The sequence below is a fragment of the Alternaria conjuncta genome (genome assembly GCF_024043145.1).
Source record: "Alternaria conjuncta strain BMP 0040 chromosome Unknown scaffold_8, whole genome shotgun sequence".
In the NCBI taxonomy this organism is placed as follows: domain Eukaryota; kingdom Fungi; phylum Ascomycota; class Dothideomycetes; order Pleosporales; family Pleosporaceae; genus Alternaria; species Alternaria conjuncta.
Window position 1 is genome coordinate 1,797,797 of NW_026250097.1, and position 20,445 is coordinate 1,818,241.

Consider the following 20,445-nt stretch of genomic DNA (forward strand, 5'->3'; position numbering starts at 1 on the left):
TTAACCGGATGCATATCGAGTTATAGCGACCCAGCTTGAGGAACAGTCGCAGTCCAAGCAGTCAGCACTCCCCGCCATCACCGCGCATCAGGCTACCGGGAACGCGTGCCCATACGCGCAATCACATGAGCGGCCTAGAACCTTCTCTTACACTATAACCGCCACGCTGGAGCCAGGACTACCATCGACAACGTCGACAGTCCAACTTCCTCAAGAAACACTACATCCAGACATACAAAATGGCCGCATCGACTGCTACACTCAGCGAGCTGTCAGAGCATCTGCAAAAGGTCGACCAAGATCCTACCACTCCGCTCGACACAGATCTACTTGAGCGATGCGAGCTCTCCACCGACACGCCAGAATACCGTAGCCAGATATGGAAAGAGACGAGACCGCTCTTTCTGCAGATGGCGGCGTTACTACCAACGCTTCAACAGGATCCCACGCCACTCACCCACTTTATCATCAAGTTGGCAGAACCATATCGATTTGACGATATCAAAGACATTGATTTTGAGATCGGACTTGATCTAAAGGCTACTCCATTTCACAGTCTCATCCTGACACTGTTAGAGAAGGCCACCACAAGTAGCACCGATGCTCAAGCACTTGCGAATCGGCCAGCGGTCATATTGGCCATCGTCCGTCTGTGGCTATGCACCCAAGATGCTGGAGTCGCTACTCAAGCCGAAGAGCTTCTTACTTCGTTGTTGGAAGTGTCGAAGAATGAGCCTGTATCGATAGACGGCAAGTCTTCGCTACATACATATGGTACTGGTCCTATGTGGAGGCGCCTATTCAGCGACAGGGACATTAGTTCGCTGTACTACCATTACACATCTATCAAGGACCTCACATCGCCCCCTCAGCCACTTCTGAACAAACGTGACAAGACCATTTCACAGGCTAGACTATTATCCTGGCTACCGCGTGTCGCCGCCATGGACTGGAATGCCGTCACATCCCCATACAATCTGGAGGTCGAAAAAGAAGTCGGACTGAAGGAAGGTCAAGGCTTGCTGCATTACGCTACACTGAAGATGGTGGATACAGAAGATGATATGCTCATGCATATGACCCTGCTCCAATTCTACAGCACATTGATCACCACGGTCAAAGCAAAGCCCCACCTCTCACATTATGACTCAAGTCTTGCTCTGGATTTCCTCATAGAAGAAGGTGTGCACAAAGGCATCGTCGACTTCCACACCTCAAACAATCCCAGCCTTGACCACTCTTTCTTGAGCAGTCGAACAGCCCAGTACATCAGCGATTACGCATCGCACTACCCAGAGAACTTCGAGAAAAGCAACGAGATGCCCACTATCCGGAATTACGTACACCGCAACATTCGCAAGTGTGAAGCAAGCGACCTGAACATTATTGCTTCAATGCCTCGATCAACGCTCATACCGCAAAAGGCTTCAGGGCCATCCTGGGATGACTGTGTCATTACCGACATGCCAATCACGCGAACGAACCAAGACGCGCTCAAGACACTTGCAACCATCTTCCACGGTCCACCAAAAGAAGAGATCACGTTCCCACAAACCGAAACTATAGGTTCAGACAGCAAACGCACACAGACCGAAGCAGCATACGCCCGCCTCCTCACTGCCCTCTTCTATATGAAAAAGCCAAACATGTTCGCCGACATAACCACACACATGGAAACCATCGCCATGAAAGAGAATGCCCTCGCAGCCTTGACCCTCGTCGGCGCCCTCATTACCTCGACTTGGTCGACCGAACCAATTCCCAACATCCCCGCAAACGACCCAACTTACGCCCGTCTCAACGCCTTCCCCAAATCCGGTGTTGACCTCATCTTGGACCCTACTATTAGCGGCGGTGTTCTCCCTTCACTGCTCAAGCCAGCAACGACTTTTAGCAACCTCGTTGGTGGACGTGGCGATGCGGAGAACGCGGCGTATATCGTTGCAACGGCGAAGTTCGAGGTGCTGAAAACACTGGGTAGGAAGTTGGAGCAGGATGGTGGGAGGCAGGATGTGCTGGCTATGGTGAGGAGGAGGGTTGGTGATGGGGTTTGGGGTGATAGCGGGAACGTTGGGAGCAGGATTGGGACGTTGGAAATGTGAGAGCGGGGTGCTTGTAGATTAGGGATGTTGCGTAAGGAACACGTTTGAGTTCACATAGCGACTAAAATCCTCGAGATCAGTATCTACAACTTAACAACTTCCCTGGCTCTTGACCATCACGCCGCGCTAAACCAGAATTAAGACCCCACTTTAACCACACTCTGGACCATTTATGTCTCTGGTACGTTCTTGATCCACCTTTGCAAATGATTACACCTCCACAACGATGATTGGGTCCAAGTTCCTCCCCACGATCGCTACCAGCAAGAGTCGCCCACACACCGAGACAGATTACATTGGCACGAGAATCACACAGTAGGCCAGCGTGCTACTTGACATGACAACTATTGGGGCTGTCAGAAATGCAGGTGGCAATCCAAGCCATCTTGAAGTTTAACTCAGCGACCCTTATAACGAACGCGCACTCCACAAGACCAAACAAAAGCTTGGTTCTCGCTTCTATTACCGCCATAAGTTGATTAAGCTTCGTGGCTTGAAAAGCCCAGGGATCAGGATGATCTGCCGCCGCGCGTCCGTCCTTCGTGGTTGTTGCATCACTTTGACTGCCTTGGGGCTGTCGCATGATCGTTGCGAGAGATCTTGCAGTCGGAGAAAGCCTGTGAATATACTGCATGGATAATGAGCGGTACATACAGTATAGCAGTGCGAAAAGTATCATGAGCAGCGGCAATGGACAAACTCGAGCGATGCCAGTGTCGTGAAACGCTCAAGTTCACGAGAACTTCGCACTCAACACCGGACCGGCCTTCCAAGATCAAGATACTCTGGTACACGATAAGGAATAAGCTAATAATCTACTAGCTATACCGTAATGGCATGCCATATAGCTGGGCCGTCCCCTCGGGGGTCGTCTGCCCGGCCCGTAAGTGGAGCGTTATGAGCCACAATGTGCACTCATTTACCGAAGCAGAGGAAGATCGATATCGATTCTTACATCAGTATTCAAAGTGCATCTGGCATCGCCGTTTCCTCGCTGCTGACCTCAGCAGGTGCGGAGTGACGGGGTATACCTTCTCTCTTCCTGAGTAATAACAGCTGCAACCACACACTTTCCATCTAATCCCATCACAAGTTCATCTTCTCAACTCATCGATTTTGCTGGCAAACCACACCAATGATACTGGCCCGCTTTGAAGACACGACTAGATCTGAGGTTCGCCTCGATCACAGTTGCGGAAAACATTGACAGTCACTGACACCGCTTGCGTCGTGGCTACTCGACACAGGTGAGTAGCTCTTTGAACTCATAACCGCTTTATCCAGGCTTGCTAACGACATTGTCTTCAGGAATTGTGTAGGCGGCCATCACTGGAGACAACTCCAGTCTGAGTCTTCACTTACGCACTCGTCGCCGACAAAGCTTCATCACATCACCTGCGCACCAAACAATCATGGTGTTGCCTGATGAGCTCCTTTCTTTTCTCGGGTGGAATAATTCAGATGCATCATTTTGCAATGGTCCCTACCACATCACTCTTGAAGAAAAGCTCTTGAATCTCCGCCGGATTGCATACGCGTGCTACTTCCAGGAGCTTCGGAACAACCAGCCCGTTACCCAGCTACTCCAAAAAGCGTACGGCCTTTTAGCACAGGACGCTTTCTCCGTCGACAATCGCGCGACTGCTTTGGCAGCTATCGTGAACACTGCTTGGCCTCCGGGCTCATGGACTCCTCTTGCCCCCAATCGGATGTATCTCCATGTAAGTTTGCATGGTCGAGTCTGTGACATCCGACGGAGAGAAAGCTGATCAGAGATACCAGACACCAAATGGATGCCCCAAGCAGAACATCACCCAACGTGCATTCATCAGGGTGAACCAGGCCAAGAAACCTGTCTCAACAGTGACATTGATCGGGCAACATGGCCGAGAAGAGTTTGACCTCCGCGACCCCTCACAGCTATACAAGCTCTTCGACGCGGTGGTAGACAGCGAATTCGTCTTCGCGCTGAAGGAGCAACTTCGCCTCCAAGATGCTCTCCAGCAGACAGTGGAACCTCCACCACAGTCGACAGCCCATGCTCATCCGGGCTTGCCCTCTATCACCAAGCAATACCAGCATGCTTGGAACAACCAAGTTCAGCCTCCCGCCCACGCACTCGTCATCACGAACAGCCAAGTTCGGCCTCACGCCCGCGTACTCGCTATCAAGAATGGACCCAAGGAAGTGACGAAAAAGCCCTCCCGAAGGAGATTGATGGAGCAGAACTTCTTCAAGACCAACCCATGTCGCATGCGCTACCAGCTCCTCCCTTACTCCGCAATCCCCTTCCACCTCATCACCTGGCCACGAAGCGAATCCGCAGTCCCACCTTCAGACCTCGCAGAAACCTCCACCCTGCAAGATTTCATCACCGTGGACGGCGAGGCAGGCTGCGAGCACGACGAGACGCTGCTCTTCTACCTGATGGGACTCGCGATGGAGCGTCTCGAGCAAGAAGGCTTCGCTCTGTTAGCCCATGAGGTGTGCGACCTCCGAATCCGTTTGTCGCGGAGTAGACGCGGAGTTGATCCGCCTTTTGGTCCTACGTCAGGACGACTTCTCGCAGTAGAGCCACACGGGCTGGATGATAAGATACATATCATCTGTCGTGGAGATGTCGAGGATAAGATCAGGATGTGGGTGGTGAATGAAGACCAGGGCCAACAGAGCTGCATCATTCGCATTGAGAAGCGTTCTGAGAATGCGTCGCGGACGCTTTCGAGTCTGGGGAAGAGGGAGGTATCGTCGTCGCCAAGGGTGTACTGCGATATTGCGCCTAAGAAAGTGAAGGTGGAATGATGCGGAAGGGGTCGTAGGTGGCGAAGTTCCTTCTTGTTGGATTCTGTAGACAGTAGTAGGTACAATAAAGACCCTTCTTCTCGATTATATTTACAATTACTGACAATATTCCAGCTAGTTGCGCAGATTCTGTATGCCATTCCCTTGTCGCCAATGACGGTCGCAGTATCGCGAACCGTCTTTTCCAGTGTGCCTAAGTCATTAAAATCGTAAACGCCATTTTCGCCAACGCATCCAATCAACAATTTATGTCCGTGTGTTTATTCCTCTGTATTCCTCGCATAGTACCTTGGTCGGGGCGTCGTCCGCCTCGACCTCCGCTCCTCACCCATATCCTCACTCTGCCTCTCTATCCGCAGCATCTCGCGCACCTTGCCATCGAACGTAACAATAATGTGGTACGGCACCTGCGGCGATGCCAGCCCGGACGACGAACGGGAGAAGTATCCGCTACCTGCCGATGACGCGGGCGACAAAGGTGTGATGGGTGTATTAGGCGACGAGTCTCGTGACGACGATGCAGACGATGTTTGCGTATCGATCGTCGTAGTTTGCGCGTGCGAATCCATTTTTAGGTTTTGTTTCGAGGGTCTGGTAATGTCGATCGTATCGTGCTTTTGGTGGTAGTGGTTGCGGGTACGGTACGATGCGGTAGGGCCGAAAGTTTAAGAATAGACAAGCAGCAGTAGTGTACCGACTCTGTGCTGAATACGAGAAGGGAAAGCTACACCAATAACAATATTGATGCTCGTGTCCTGGCTAAGAATATATTCGTGTGTGCTCGGATGCGGGTGGCAGGTGGTAGATGCCTTTCGTTCCGTAACGCTTTGTTTACGGGTTTGGAGAGGGCCAAGAACAGGTTGGTTGTCGGGGTGGCTGGCCGGAGTACTGCTATGTGGGCAGGTTCTAGATGGCTTTTGAAGGTGGATCAGGGAAGATGTTGCGTAGACCCCTGGAAGCGCGTTAGGGATGATGCTTGTTGAGGGCTTTTTGTTGCTCGGCCGGCGTCCCGCTGCGGGATGACAGGATGTGGAGGTGGTACGTACGAGAAAACCTGCAAGTGCTACGGACGACTTCTCTTTCCCTATTAATCCGTGATATGTGTGAACGAGAAGAAGAAGCAACGTCCCGTTGATAGTTGCGCAAATATATTGTATAGTGACAAGAATATCTGAATCGATATATAGAGCTTGATAATAGTAATAACAAAAGCCCACCAAAAAATCAACAGCTCACCCACATTCCATGGTGAAACCCTCCTCCTATTTATCGAAAAGAACCCACATGGGCTGAGTCCGACGGTCGAGCGCTCGAAAAACACCGCGTCAGCGCCCATCCATCATCATCTCGGAGGCCCACTTGTGGGACGCGTTGCGGTCAGGCATCCGAGGCCGGCCGCCGGCCTGCTGTGCTGCGCCTCGGCCCTAACAGATCGCCATAGCGTGCCTTGAAGAAAAACGTGAGGTGGCTGCACGTGTGTTACTATGTTTAGGCTGTGAGTTGTTCCATTGTTCGAGAAGGAAAGGTCAGGCGCGCGATGGTGTGTTCATCTTTGCTGTGTGGGAGAGTAAGGGCAGGGCGGACGACGTTGGCTGTGCACCGTTAGGAGAAGCGACGGGGGTGTTTGGAAGGAATTATTGCCACTTTGGGCTGTGCGAGGGTGCGAAGCGAGGGCAGAGTCAAGGGAGATGAGCCCCCTGTACATCAGGACAACGGAACTTGTTTGAGGTGTTCTTTCTTACTCGCGAGATGAAGGCGAATTTCGAAGATTGTACTTTGGAGAGATGAGGGTGAATTGTTCGATGGGGATTCGGCAGATGCTATTCGGTCCTACCCCCACAGTCTAATGTCGAGATGCCCACCTGCAATGTCAATCCTGTTCCACCCTCACGAACGGTTTTCCTTTGAGAACTTTCGCACTACATGAGGTGCGTCTTACAGTACTGTACAGCTCGTACACTCTTTGCGGGGTGCATCATGATGGCACTTGAACTGCGTCTTGGCTGCTGCGTGCGCCACCTCCCTTACATACCCCGAGTATGAAGGCCCGTTGACCAGTCGCATTCTTGCCCCAATATCGTCATGATAATCCATCGCTCCGCCATCGCAACACTTCACTCGCCAGAATATCCATCTCACGATCTCTCACAGCCTTGTGCCGATCTCCTCGTATCTACACCGTGTATCACTTGCGACATGGCTAAGGCTGCCCTGCATCCAACCCCGCCATTCACATCACCCAGCGCTCACTTCAGCCGCGGATACGGGCTCCCGGATGACACCAACACTACAAGTACTATGCCATGCGAGGCAGCCTTAACTGGACATCATCGCCCGCCAAGTTGGCAGCATGCGGGGCGCTCGAGGCTTAGGTTGACCGGTTACCCGTCTTGTTTCCGATCCGCGGTTTGACTTCTGTAGCTTCTCGTGGGATGGACTTGATTGGGAGGTACAGTCGATGACGTGGGATTATGGTATTTTACCATGGTACCACGTGCATTGGGCGAAGTTACTTGATGGCTATGTTGATAAGTATGAAAAGGTGGGTGTTCCCTTTATTTCGAGGTTCTTGTTGTGTTTCATTGCGTTCAAGCGTTGCGCATTTTGTCTTTATCATCCACGGAAAGAGTTTGCGCAAGACTTACAAACGGCGCATTATCATACATTACACTCTTTGGCACGAGAAAGCGAACATGGAGAAGCAAAAGAAACAAGAGCGGCAGGAGAGGTCACAACAGCAACAGCAACAGCGTAAGCGATGAGCACCTTCCCCACCAACACCATCCTTAACTTCATGTTAGCGAGATACTCTATGAGCGATATACCTGAAGACCCAAACCAGCGCACTGCATCGTTCATGCCTTCGTCCCGGAAGCGTGCAGACTCGCATCAACCGCGGACAACCCTGCACCATACACCACGGTCATCGGACGGGGAGCAATTGTCTCAACAAGCCGTCATTTCAGCATATCTGAGATCGTCGTATTCTGACGACGACACGGGGCGTCCGAGGAGATTCTCATCAGCTGAGCCCTACTATTCGCCGTCACCAGCACACCAACACCACCCGCAGAGCGAGATTGGAAGAATAAGCGGCAACTTCAACGCGCCAACGGCCATGGAGCTAGAGCGACACAAATCCCACAAGAGGAGTTCGCGGGGGTTGGGGAAGCTCAAGAACGCCGTCAGGGGTCTAGTCAGGGCATGAGGTTTGTTGGTTGGGGCTCAGTACCTGCTTTTCGTCCTACCGCCCATCTCCTACTCTGTCACGTTACACGCATTGTCCACTGTGTGGACCCAAGATACCCCATCATTTCGTATATGCCAATTATTGTTTCATCATGTCCTGTGATCTGCATGCTCAGCTTTCCGGTCTTTGCTGTGCGACACGGCACGGCTGATGGTGATGAATGACATCATTGGACCCATCCATTTCGCAGCGCCACACATCCTTCGCTTCGCTTGCGCCTCGCTTTGCTCCGCGTCCGCCTCCCCGATAACGTTCATCGCCAACATCATCATCTTCCCAGATCATCGCGTGTCATTAAACAGTCCAAGACTGAGTTTGCCAGCTGTGGAATGTCTTCGCCAGTTTGTCATAGAAACCAAGCACTATACGCACTCCTGCCTGCCCAGGTGCCTTTGAGGCGTGGTCTTCTGATGAGCCACACATCATTTCCTCTTCCGGACTGCGATAGCCAAAGCGTGGCTGGGCACGATGGCGCTGCAATGACGTCGTAGTATTACTTACAGGATTGGTATGGGTCTGTGTCATGTACATCATGTGCGTGGTATGAGTAGGCAGCTGTTTAAATATCCCAGCCATCGACCGCAGCAGCAGGACACGCGCAACCAATAACACTTCCATCATCAGAGAACGCTAGTAGTCACACCACATTTCAAGTTATACAAAAGATCTCAGATCTTGTTTTCTAGTCTCTATACTACTACTGCTGCTGCTACTGCCACTGCTACCGCTACTACGAGATCAAGTCATTCCCAAACGCGAAAATGGACCACTACCCCGAAGTCAGCGTCAACGAACGCGAAACCCCCTCCTCGATGCTTTCTTCCCGCCACGACTCCGCCTCGTCCATCGCCAAAGCCGCCGCCGCCGGTCAAAGACCCTCTGGAGCCTCCACTACAGACGATTCCGCAGCGCGCAACTCCTCATACACGTCCTTCCCCAGTCCATCAACACACTCGCACTCGTCAAACCACTCCTCAACCCACCGCAGCGACTCGAGCTCGTCGTCCAACTCGAACCTCCAGCGCATCGAAGCGGAGTACGCGCGGTATACGGATGCGCCGCCGCCGTACAGCGAGAAGGCGTATGAGGGCAAGAGCGACGACGAGAGGAATAATATGCGCATGACGGATTATGCGAAGGAGATTTCGAGGATGATGGGACGACAGTTGGTTAGGGGGTTGAAGATTGATGAGAGGGAGAAGGGGAGGAAGGGGGATAATAAGGCGAGGTGAGGGTGGGGTTTGTGATGTATGATGTGTATGATGTGTTGTTGGAATGATGGTCGGGCTGCGCCTGGTGTTGGATTTGTTTGTATTATTACCACGGTTTCTGTATTATTAGCACAGCGGTGGCGTTTAGTGATGGCCTTGTAGCGCCGGAAGTGTGCAGAAGGCCTTCGGCTTTGATACCACTAGTTCAAATTGGAGTCTTCAACTTGTTTCTTGCCCAGCTTCTGTTGTATTGATCTGGAAACATACGACAGACCGGTCTCTAGCGAAGCTAGTTTACGCACACTGCTTTCCCTTGAGCTCTTTCTTCTGCAGCTCTGCAGCTCGCACGTTCTTTATAGCTTCAACCAAAGGGGTTTCGACGATGGTGTCGAAGTCCAAGTTCACCAGCTCTAGTTGCGGTGGCAGCTTCACGGGTCTCCCATCACTCCAACACACACCCTTGATAAACTTTTCAGACTTCTCGACTTGCTTCTCTCTGGTGTCGCCATGTAGTCCGCACAGAGTCTGGAATGTCTTATCACGACTGTAATCCCGTGGGCAAATGCGATAAAGCACGCGTACAGTCTGTATCTTGGGAAAGAGCTTTCCTAACTGCGTCGCGATCGTGACAAGATTCCGCCAATGATTCTCGACTAAAGTATTTTTCCCAAATTTGTGGTACTGGTCTCGGGTGTGCCCGATTTCTGTGTCGTGAAGGACAGCCACCTTCTTAACGAGATCTGCGTATGTTGGCGACAAGGGCAGGATATGCGAGCCGGGCAGGATGAACTGAGTCTGAAACTCGTATATGGGGCTGCAGATTTGGAGGGGTTGCGCGTAGAGCATTTCGGCGAATTCCCAATGCACCTGGCGGCACGTCCTCATGATATTGCAGTCGTGCAATATATCGGCCTGAGCCTCGGTGGCGGCGGGGATGCCGTATTTTCCTTCGTCGTGCTTATCACGCCATCCGTCTCCGATTTGTGGCAGGTCGGTGCAGATGTAGTTGTAGATCATGTCTCTTAGCTCTCGCGGTAGATCGAGAAAACTGACGCCGTTGTCACCTGCCATGGCCTCCCAGGTTTTGGGTATGGGTTCCTGCTTCTTGTTAGATCTCATCGACACTGAATTCAGTCCAGGTGTGTACGTACGGGCTTTCGGTAGGCAAGAGCAAAGGTGTACTCGGGCGCGTCTGCTTTGGATGGAATGCGCGTATCCATCGTGATGAGATGACATCGTTCTAATCTGGCTTTAGTAAACTACATGATCATGATCAGTACGAGTGACCTACCTGCAAACATCTTGTCTTGAAGTCGCTTCGCGCTGGCCGACTATTACAGTGCTTTAGTCTTTCGAGTTAGCGAGAGTCCCGATCAGTCCAGTTCTGTAGGCCACGGAGTTTTCAGTAGGAATCCACCATAGCAAAGAAGACTAGAGTAAGACAAAAGTCACAGGCGAGACGACCACTAGCTTCTGGGTGAAGAAGCGACATACCGATTCTCTTTCAGCACCGAATCGCGGGCTTGCCCTGTCACAGGCTACCCACCTAGGTAAGTACCTACCAGAAACTTTCTAAGATGTTGTTGACGAGTATGTGGGTGTCCTGTGTTCAGGAGCACTTTGAAAAGTAATGCAGTTGTCCGTGACGCGTATCTAGGGAGGAGCTGCGTGGTTCGAGGGTAATGCGTGCAGGTGCGGAGGATTAGGCAGAGTGCTGACTCAGCAGGGCTGGGGAACGCTAACAACTCCAACGATCTGGGGCTATGACGCAGGCCGGCAGCATCTTCGCGTCCAAACATGGGTTCACGTTACTCTCTCGCTAGTTGTCTCGCGAAGATGCCAATAGCTTTTATCAATGCTAACGACACGGCAACACTCACCCGAATTGACGACAGCTAGCTGCCATGACAAGTCGCGATGGCGCCACGCGCAGAACGCAACGCAACAAAACCTTCCACCCAGCACGCGAACCCGTGAGACACGGCACCGGCCTACGCCTCGAAGGCGATCGTGTCACCGGCCCTATACCTTTTCTCAACCCCACGCGCGCTCATTACCGCCACGACGACCGTCCCGATGTCCGCTACAAGTGGACTTCGCGCAATGACCGCAAAGGACGACATGCCGTAGACATCCAACATAGCCAGACTGCTGTCTCGACGAAGCACGATACCCCCCGCCCGACTTCCTCGTACCGCAGCGTCGCACGCAACATCTGGCGGATGTTCACATACTTCCCCGTATGGGACATTTCCTTCGACGTCGCGTTTGTCTTCACATCGGGCAGCGTAGTATGGTTGTTCAATGCCTTTTTCGTATTTCTGCCGTTGGTACGACCCGATTCGGAATTTACAAACGAGGAATTGTATGGTGGGGGCATAACAGCGTTTGTCGGGGTCTGCATCTTCGAGGTGGGGTCATTCCTCCTCGTAGCAGAAGCTGTGAATGAGGGCCGATCGGGCTGCTTCGGATGGGCCGTGGAGCAGATTCTATCGCATGAAGAGGAGGGGGATGTACGCGTAGAGCTGCGGCCGTCAAAGTCGCATTGCACGCACCACCACAACAAACGGCATGCTGTCAGGACTCGACAAATCGCCGAAGCAAAACCCGCTTTGGAGCCGCAAGAGCGCTCCTGGGTCTGGTGGCCGTCAAACGAAGAACTACGGACCCACTACATTCACAACCTCGGGTTCATAGCGTCCATGTCCCAGCTGCTCGGCGCAACAATCTTCTGGATCGCGGGCCTGACCGCACTGCCCGGCATATACGATCAGATGTCACAAACCCTTACTATAATTCTCTACTGGACAACTCAAGTCGTTGGCGGTATAGGCTTCATCATTTCCGGAGCCTTGTTCATGATCGAGACTCAGTCCAAATGGTGGAAACCTGCTCCTCGAACGCTGGGATGGTGGGTCGGGGCCTGGAACCTCATAGGCGGTATAGGCTTCACGCTGTGTCCGGCTTTCGGATACGATACTCGAAGCTGGGCGCAATATCAGGCGTCACTCAGTACCTTCTGGGGTAGTTGGGCTTTCATGATTGGAAGTACGCTTCAGTGGTATGAGAGTTTGGAGAAATATCCTGTGCAATTTGAGAGTGACAGGTAGCACTTGTTGGCCGACTTCAGACGTTTTCGTTCCCATGCTAATGTAAAAAGCCGGCCATCGGAAGCAAGAAAAAAAAGCTGAGATCGTACCAATTTTTGCGTCCTCCTGATTCGTAATACCAGCCGTTTGCACCTCTTCCCTTCCACTTGCCAATGTGAATTGGGAACACTCCGAATGGCTCCTTCTGCGAAGATCGGGAACGGAAAGCCCTGGGGCGTTAGCGTCCTCTTCGCGGCAGCGGCAACTCTTCAAACGTGAACTCATCTTGACTGAATGACGTTCTCATCACATCTCGTAACCCCATCACAGGGCTGGTCAAGACGCCTCACGTGAACGACGTTACTCAAACGCAGACCAATTCGGCTTTCCCGTCCCCTCCTGGCTCCCACTACGTTACTCCAATCCACTCCTGCCCTTTGGCGAACGTCATGAGTTACAGTTCCACACGAAAAGAAGCTTTGGAGCTTTATAGGAGTGAAGAGCTACCGAGCATTTACAACAGCCACAACACAAGCCCGGGCTCCAACATGCTAGACACACCCAGCACCCTCAGACGTAGCAAGGAAAGACAGTTGAGTGTCGTCGACTGGCACGGCAACGACGATGCGGCAAACCCCAGAAATTTCCTCTCGTGGAAGAAGGACATCAATATCGGTTGTATATTCATCATGTGTTTTGTGTCGTGAGTATCTTGCTTCATTCATACTGTGATCACAACCCGCTAACTTTCAGTAGACCTTTCACGTCCTCCGTCGTCGCGCCAGCAATGCCAGACATCATAAGAGACTTCGCATCAACCGATGCCTACCTCTCTGCCTTCGTCCTGAGTATCTACGTCCTAGGCTACGCGTTCGGTCCCCTTCTGATAAGTCCCCTTTCGGAGCAATACGGCCGACTGCCTTTGTACCACGGATGTAACGTGCTCTTCACGGTAAGCACCTTCGCATGCGGACGATCCAACTCTCTCGGCACCTTGGCTGTCTTCCGCTTCCTCGCCGGCGTGGGCGGTAGTAGCGTATTCGCCCTCGCGCCATCCAGCATCGGTGATCTCTGGGTGAAAGAGAAACGCGGGGGTGTCATGGCCTTGATAGGATTGGCGTATAATCTCGGTCCAGCGATTAGTCCTACAGCGGGTAGCTTCCTCAACGCTGCGAGAGGGTGGCGGTGGATATTCTATCTTACTGCTATTTTGGGCGGGGTGAGTACGGCGCTCAGCATGGTATGTTTGTCGGAGACGTATGAACCGGTTCTACTCCGTCGAAAAGCTGCACAGTTGCGGAAACACACGGGAAATAAGGATTTAAGGGCCAAGTCTGATTTGGACGCTGGGACGAGCAAGTTGGTAGCTTTTCGCACGGCGATGGTCATGCCGCTACGCATGCTTTTCCTGTCTCGACCGATCTTCTTTACCTCGCTGCTCACGGCCATCGGATACGGATCCCTATATATCTTGTACACGACCATCCCGACAACATTCGTCGAGACTTATGGATGGGCGCCCAAAAATCTGGGCCTTGCTTATCTCGGTACGGCTGTCGGCAACCTCATTGGTATGCTTGGAGGCGCTGCAATTAGCGACAGCCTCGTCAAGCGGAAGGCACTCAAGGGCGACACGAGACCGGAGAACAGATTGCTACCCATGATTTTCTGGTGGCCGCTTGTGGGTATCGGGTTGTTCATCTATGCTTGGACGGCTCAGTATGGTGTGCACTGGATTGCGCCATTGATCGGAACGGCGGTGTTTGGTGCTGGGTCCATGAGCGCTATCGTAAGTTCATCCTCCTCAACTCATGTATCGTCTTGAGTCGGTTCTCAACACTTGCCATACGACCGCTAACTCTCATCTAGTTCTTCACAGGCACATACATCCTAGACGCCTACCCACTCCACTCCGCATCTGGCATGGCCGCCTGCTCAGTCATGCGCTCGCTCGTCGGCGGTCTCGCGCCCCTCTTCTCGCACAAGATGTATCAAAAGCTCGATGTGGGGTGGTCCTTTTCGTTGCTTGCGTTCGTCGCTCTTGCTTTCGCGCCGGTACCGTGGGTATTTTATACTTTCGGTGAGAAGTGGCGTGCTGGTGAGCGTTATGGAGGGAGGGGCGATACGGGTGGGTTGGAGCGAGGACAGGTGGGATCAAGGGTCGTGATGGTGGAGGTAGATGGGAAGGCGCTTGCGTGATCAGTCATGGATGTGCAAGGTCGTGGTTGCCTGATACGGCTTAGCCACAACGATGCCTTACCTTGCGATGCTCTCACTTCCAACACTTCACTCTAAGCCGTCGTTGTCCGTGTCTTGCGAGCATATTAACCTTGCGATTTCTCTCGTTCCTTCATTTCCCGATGCATACTCCATGCTCCGCTCGAATGGCTATTGTACTTATTGCGGCAATCGCGAGTGACCCTCGCTCGGTCGCAGTACTATGGAACCTGGTCGTTGTTGCCCATATCGCCAGGACCAGTGCTGTCCCCATAAGTCAACTTCTCGATGTATCATTCCCTCACACATCCATCATCATAACAAGTTCGTCTAATCACATTCCGTTACCATCACATGTTTACTGGCACACATCCGTACCCGTTCACTTTTATCAGCAACGCAACGCTTATATTGGGGTCACTTTCACTATCGACAGTCACCAAGAGTGCGCACGCGATATTGCGTCCGTTTGCGCACCGTCACTTGCGCTCGAAAAGCCTACATATCATAGAAACGTTCATCACCCGGCACATCACAGATACTACACCGCTCCCCACCTCCCACCTCGCCAATGATCGGCCAACGAAGAAGCGCACACGCCGAGCCAGCGAATATGGCACTTCCCGCTAGAAGTACGAACATGTACAATAGACGCTACATAAACACCGCCAGATCGGATCACAAGACACTCAACTTAAAGCCCGAAACCACCCGTGCATACCAATCCGGCGATCCATCCGTCCAAAGTGCTCCCGAAGTTCCAGGCACAATGAAGATCATCGTCGGACCAGATTCAAATCAACAAACCTGGCATATACCCAAAGCACGTCTAATACGACACTCAAGCATGTTCGACGGGATAATCGCCGCAGACAGGAAGATTTCCGAAGTCCATCTCCCAACCATCACACCCAAAGCCTTTGCCGATTTCGTTCCATACATGGAGTCGAGCGTATACAGTCCGAACACAGTTGTTACCGGTTATCGTAGCCTACGTGCACATACTGATGCCTGCCTACTCGGGGTTAAGCTCGAAGCGGATGTATACTGGGAAGCCGCCATGCGGGAATTGCACGGGCTTGTCGAGCCACTCGCCCGGTCGACAAGATCCGACGCGAAACAATCTTTACTTCGAGCGAGTGACATTGCGTACATCTGCGCTAACACCACCGCCGAGAGCCTTCGTCGTATCGCGATCATCGGTCCTGTTGCAAGAAGACCGTCTGTTGGCTCCCCGCCTCCTCCAAGACAAGACCGCCACAGTCAGGCTTCCGCCGGGATGGAACTACTCCAAAGACTCTTTTTCGACGCCCTAGCCTCTCATTGGTCTCAGCGAGATGTCCACTATATCGGCGCACAGGATTCACCCCGTGGCGGCGGTTTCAACAGAAACGACGTTCCGGGAGATAGCACCACGTGGGGAGAGCTATGTGAGACGTACCCTGACTTCAAAACCCATATGGAAAATACCGGAGACATGCAAAGTCGTTACCGGGGCAGCATACTGAGCGATGTCAACACATACCTCGGCCTTCCAGTTAAGCCCGACCCCCAAGAAGAAGACAAAAGTGAGGGTAACAGCAGTCGCAGCAGTGCCACGGCGGTCCAGACAGAGGATATTGATGACCTCGTGGAAGAAGAGACGCAACGGCCAAAACTCACGCTCAAACTGAGGGGTCTTCTGAGGCGGACCAGCAGCAGGGTGTTCGAAGGGGAGGGTTTGAGGAATGTCAGGGAAGAGCACCAAGACCGTCTTAGGTCTGGGGAGAGCGCAGATGAAGAGGACTCCATTGACGACGGTGCTGAAGAAAACCCGTCCCAGGAGACTGCGGAGGGAGTGGACGCGGCCAGAGATGAATCAACCCAATCCGATGAGACTACAGAGGGCATGGACGCGGCCAATGACGAAGCATCCCGAACCGAGGAGACAGCGGAGGACACGGACGCGGCCAACGACGAAGCATCCCAAACCGATGTGACTATAGGGGGTCTGGACAACGGGTTCGAGGAGGGGTTTCTAACCGGCTTTAGTGGGTCGTTAGAACGTTCGTGATGGGGGTGGTGAACAATGTTGTGCTCGGGATCTTGGACGCACTCTTTGATGTATGAGCTGCCCACGTACTCGTTTAGTTTCAGCATGCACGATCGTTCTGGCGATGTCTTTTAGGTGTGCTTGTGCGAAGGGCTTTCCTGGATATCAAGTAGCGTGAATGGTATCATGTTGTAGCTTCGATGTTGCCAGCTCTTTCGTGTGTGCATGGTATAGATGGGAAAATAAAATAATCACTCTGCAGTGTACATTTGTATTCGAATAGAGGTTAGCAAAGTATTGACTTCATGTATGCTCTTTGGCTAATAGCATTCACAATGTTATGTAGATGGGTGTTCGATTTGCTTTTGTCGTGATTGACAACGACTTACTGTTATGGCATGTGGATCACCCAAATCTACTTGCGTTTCCCTTGCTTCCCGGGCTCATCAAGGAGAGGACTCTGTCTTTACAAGATATTAACGCAATCAGGTAGTAATACCGTGGATCTGCATCATGACCTTCCAGCGATGAAACATCAGCGCCCGCGAGGCTGTCACCAGCGTCAAGGCGTCAGTTTGCCTTGTAGATGCCTGGCTCCCCTTACGATCGGGCGTTCTGAGATCCTAGGGTTGAATCCTTCGGCTTGTTCAATGTGATCAACACCTAACACATGCATCCAGCAGCGGTAAATAGTAAAAGCCACGCCGTAAACACACATCTGCCACGAGCGTTTACGGACATCACTCCGACTTGAACCACCCCTCCGTCAAGGTTGAGTCAACCCACCATCAACATCCCCTAAGACCACCGTCTCAGAACCACAAGAAAGATAGTGGTTGCTAAACTGGTCGCCAGGCACCTCGCCGCACCCACGCATCTGCCACCAGCGCCTACTTCCAGACCACCCACATGCCCAAACCACCTCCACACATCCGCATCAGCAAGGCGGCGGCGGCCAGACCACGAAACCCGCTCACCCACCTAGGTGTACTTTACTTACCCCAACCCACATACGCGCGCCTCTATTCATGGCGTCTTCGCAATCGAGTGGCCCAAGTCATCCGAAAGCGCATTACGCAAGCGCTGGTGTCGCACCCAAAGGATGAGGCGAGAGCGACTGGGACCTTTTCTTAGGCCTAACCCCCGCCCGCGAGCGCCACGCAACCGCATCGATGACCTGCAGTAGTTTGCTACCCGTGCCGCTTGCTCCCTGGATCTGTCGAACGAACGGAACTGCGAACAAAAATAAAGGTTCAAGGCTGGATTGATGGTGGATTGGAAAGATGCAAGTTAGTGGTGATGAGTCAATGTGTTGATCACCTGCTGGGCGTAACGCGCATGCGACGCGAGTGTTGGCGGCGCAATCTACTTCGTCAGCAACAACGCGGTGCGTCTTCGTTTGTTTCTCCGCTGGACACGCAACGCAGCGAAAGGCAAGGCAGTCTATCAGGTCTCGCGATGCAAGGACCGACTCCATGTCGTCAGCTGATAGCTTGCAGACGGAGATGCGTTGCGGCTGTAAGATGTAGCAGCTTGTTTCTGCACTGCCGACACTGCGAGAACATTTTGTAAAAAGGTGAGGCTTGTTTCATCTTATGTTTTGCGCTGTTGGCCCACGGGTAGGTGGAGCAGCGACGAGGAAGCAGGCGAGTGAGTTGGTGAGGCGGTGGAGACACGGCATTTGGCAGACCCATCTGTGCGAGGCGGCAGACGAGGATCCCGTGGCTATGTATACATGACATGGTATAGTCGCCCAGCTTCCTGAAGCGCGAGGGTTGTCCTTGTGTGTGAGCTGGGTATGAGGCTGTCAATGCATAGTGGATGGCGAAACATGTGAGTAATGGCGGGCAGGCGCGGGTATTGGGCTTGATGGAGCTGGTAGGGCTAAGAGCCAAGAGTAGACGCCCGTGGTACTGTGTGAAGATGCCCATCAGGTGATTACTGAGATACGGAAGGCGAAACATTGAAGGTTGTAAGATTTGTGCTGACGAGGCTGTCGTTGCTTCGTGATGTGGCAAATGGTGTGAGTAGCTCACATGACTTATCGCATTCAGAAACAATGTCACTGAGAGACCGCATTGTTCTCATGCGCCTGCATCACGTTCGTGATGGCGATGTTCACATACACGTGACCGGAGATGTCTCACTCAGACAAAGTGCTGCGTACGCCAAGTGCAAAACCCGACTGCGCGCGGATTCTCGGGCTTTGCGTCGAACATACTCAACGCCTTTGACCACTTCACCATGCATACGCTGTACGGCGTCTCGACGCCGGAGTTCTGCCCTGTAGTCGGACCTTACTGCAGAAGAAACTTCGCAGATTACTCGCGGCCGCTGTGATCTGCGGGACCCTCAGAGGCTCAGATCGAATCACCCCATAACCACGACTAAGCTCAACGCGAGCGGCTGTACTCGTCCAGAAAAGCCATGGAACAACACAACAGAACCGCAGAAGGTCCGACGTCCCTGCCGATCCAATCTCCTCTGGGTTGCCAGAGTGTAGAGTTTGGTTCGGTGGATAGTTACCGCCGACTAGAGGGCTGCTAGAGCTGAGTGTTTCATCATCCATCTCGATTACTCGCAACGCACGCGTGCGACCAGTATAGGGTCGTGTAAGCGACGCGTTAGAGTTCACGCTTCGCCAACGAGCCGGGCCCCAGACGGAGACTCCAGTTTCCTTTCAATGAACCATGGTGGAGCGCGCGGGTGGCTTGAAAGCAAAGCTTTGGATGAAGCCGCTTGACGAAGTTTCCAGTACGTCGTTATTTCTGCATATACTGTTGGGACTGACATGTGAAGGGGGTGTATGGGCGGGTGATCTAAAGACGCGAGACATGTGGAATATACTCCGGTTGCTGAGGCACCACCCGGGAACAATGTTTTGATGAGCTGTGATGATGTTGGTCGATATGTGAAGAACGTTTCCAGAATGACGAGCCTGACCCCGAAATCTTCGTTGAAGTGGGCTCCTACGTCGTTGCTACCTGCGTATGCATGTACTCGCTGATCGGACCCTGGGAAAGCGGTTTCTTCGGAAGCACGATGAGAGATCTGACCTCAGCGTGCTGTATCAGAATAAAGTGATGAACAGGGTCTTGCATCACCGACCGCCGATGATGACGTCTGGGCAGGCATCAGCGACCTTGGAATGAAGCCGCGCAAGCTAACCCGAGAAGATCATCAGCTAACAGAGACGGCCTCCGTAAACCTTACAGAACAACGTAGGATAGACAGATATCCACTTCGTAGCCAAACTTGTTATGTCAGAACAGAACGCCGCCAGGGTGAAGTTCCCGCAATGCATAATGATATAACGACATGGCGCTGCAAGACTTGCGGAGTCTGGTCCTGCCTTAGTAACCACGAAACGTTTGCTGCCTGCGCCGGCCTGGAGATCGACGAGGAAAGCTTCGGACCGACTCAGAGCGGTGTATACTATATTTTGCCATGCGTTTTGCTCGGCCAATCGAAATGTACACAGCCGCAAAGCATGTCTTTGCCAGCATTCTTAATTGCCACAGCCTAGCAATTTCGGCGGGACCAAACAAGATCTGAGTAGGCACGAGGAAAACAAGGCTGATGTGCTGTCATTCGTTGGCCACACGAAAGTTTTCAGGTGGCCACAAAGTCTGGATCTGACTGGGCCTGCAATAGTGGGTGGTTGATCTGGTAGTATCGTCACTGGCGTCGCCTGATGTTGCCCCCAGCCGCAGACGCCACGTCGCAGGATCTGTAAGCCATC

General features: G+C 52.6%; 6 protein-coding genes across 6 annotated transcripts; 5 read left to right on the top strand and 1 right to left on the bottom strand.

Moving 5' to 3' along the window:
* Positions 1-239: 239 nt before the first annotated feature.
* J4E85_006407 (uncharacterized protein) lies at positions 240-2,102 on the top strand (the record flags this gene model as incomplete). The annotated part of the gene is made up of 1 exon (XM_051470646.1): positions 240-2,102. The coding sequence occupies one exon, from the start codon at positions 240-242 to the stop codon at positions 2,100-2,102; it is 1,863 nt and encodes a 620-aa protein (XP_051326134.1).
* Positions 2,103-3,833: 1,731 nt separating this feature from the next.
* On the top strand, positions 3,834-4,904 carry J4E85_006408 (uncharacterized protein; the record flags this gene model as incomplete). The annotated part of the gene is made up of 1 exon (XM_051470647.1): positions 3,834-4,904. One exon carries the CDS (start codon positions 3,834-3,836, stop codon positions 4,902-4,904), a length of 1,071 nt encoding a protein of 356 aa, XP_051326135.1.
* Positions 4,905-8,915: 4,011 nt separating this feature from the next.
* On the top strand, positions 8,916-9,386 carry J4E85_006409 (uncharacterized protein; the record flags this gene model as incomplete). The annotated part of the gene is made up of 1 exon (XM_051470648.1): positions 8,916-9,386. One exon carries the CDS (start codon positions 8,916-8,918, stop codon positions 9,384-9,386), a length of 471 nt encoding a protein of 156 aa, XP_051326136.1.
* Positions 9,387-9,659: 273 nt separating this feature from the next.
* J4E85_006410 (uncharacterized protein) lies at positions 9,660-10,585 on the bottom strand (the record flags this gene model as incomplete). The annotated part of the gene is made up of 2 exons (XM_051470649.1): positions 9,660-10,463; positions 10,517-10,585. The coding sequence occupies 2 exons, from the start codon at positions 10,583-10,585 to the stop codon at positions 9,660-9,662; spliced, it is 873 nt and encodes a 290-aa protein (XP_051326137.1).
* Positions 10,586-13,002: 2,417 nt separating this feature from the next.
* J4E85_006411 (uncharacterized protein) lies at positions 13,003-14,653 on the top strand (the record flags this gene model as incomplete). Its single annotated transcript, XM_051470650.1, has 3 exons — positions 13,003-13,157; positions 13,211-14,243; positions 14,324-14,653. 3 exons carry the CDS (start codon positions 13,003-13,005, stop codon positions 14,651-14,653), a joined length of 1,518 nt encoding a protein of 505 aa, XP_051326138.1.
* A 1,495-nt stretch (positions 14,654-16,148) lies between these two features.
* Positions 16,149-16,713, top strand: J4E85_006412 (uncharacterized protein; the record flags this gene model as incomplete). Its single annotated transcript, XM_051470651.1, has 2 exons — positions 16,149-16,659; positions 16,703-16,713. The coding sequence occupies 2 exons, from the start codon at positions 16,149-16,151 to the stop codon at positions 16,711-16,713; spliced, it is 522 nt and encodes a 173-aa protein (XP_051326139.1).
* Positions 16,714-20,445: the final 3,732 nt, after the last annotated feature.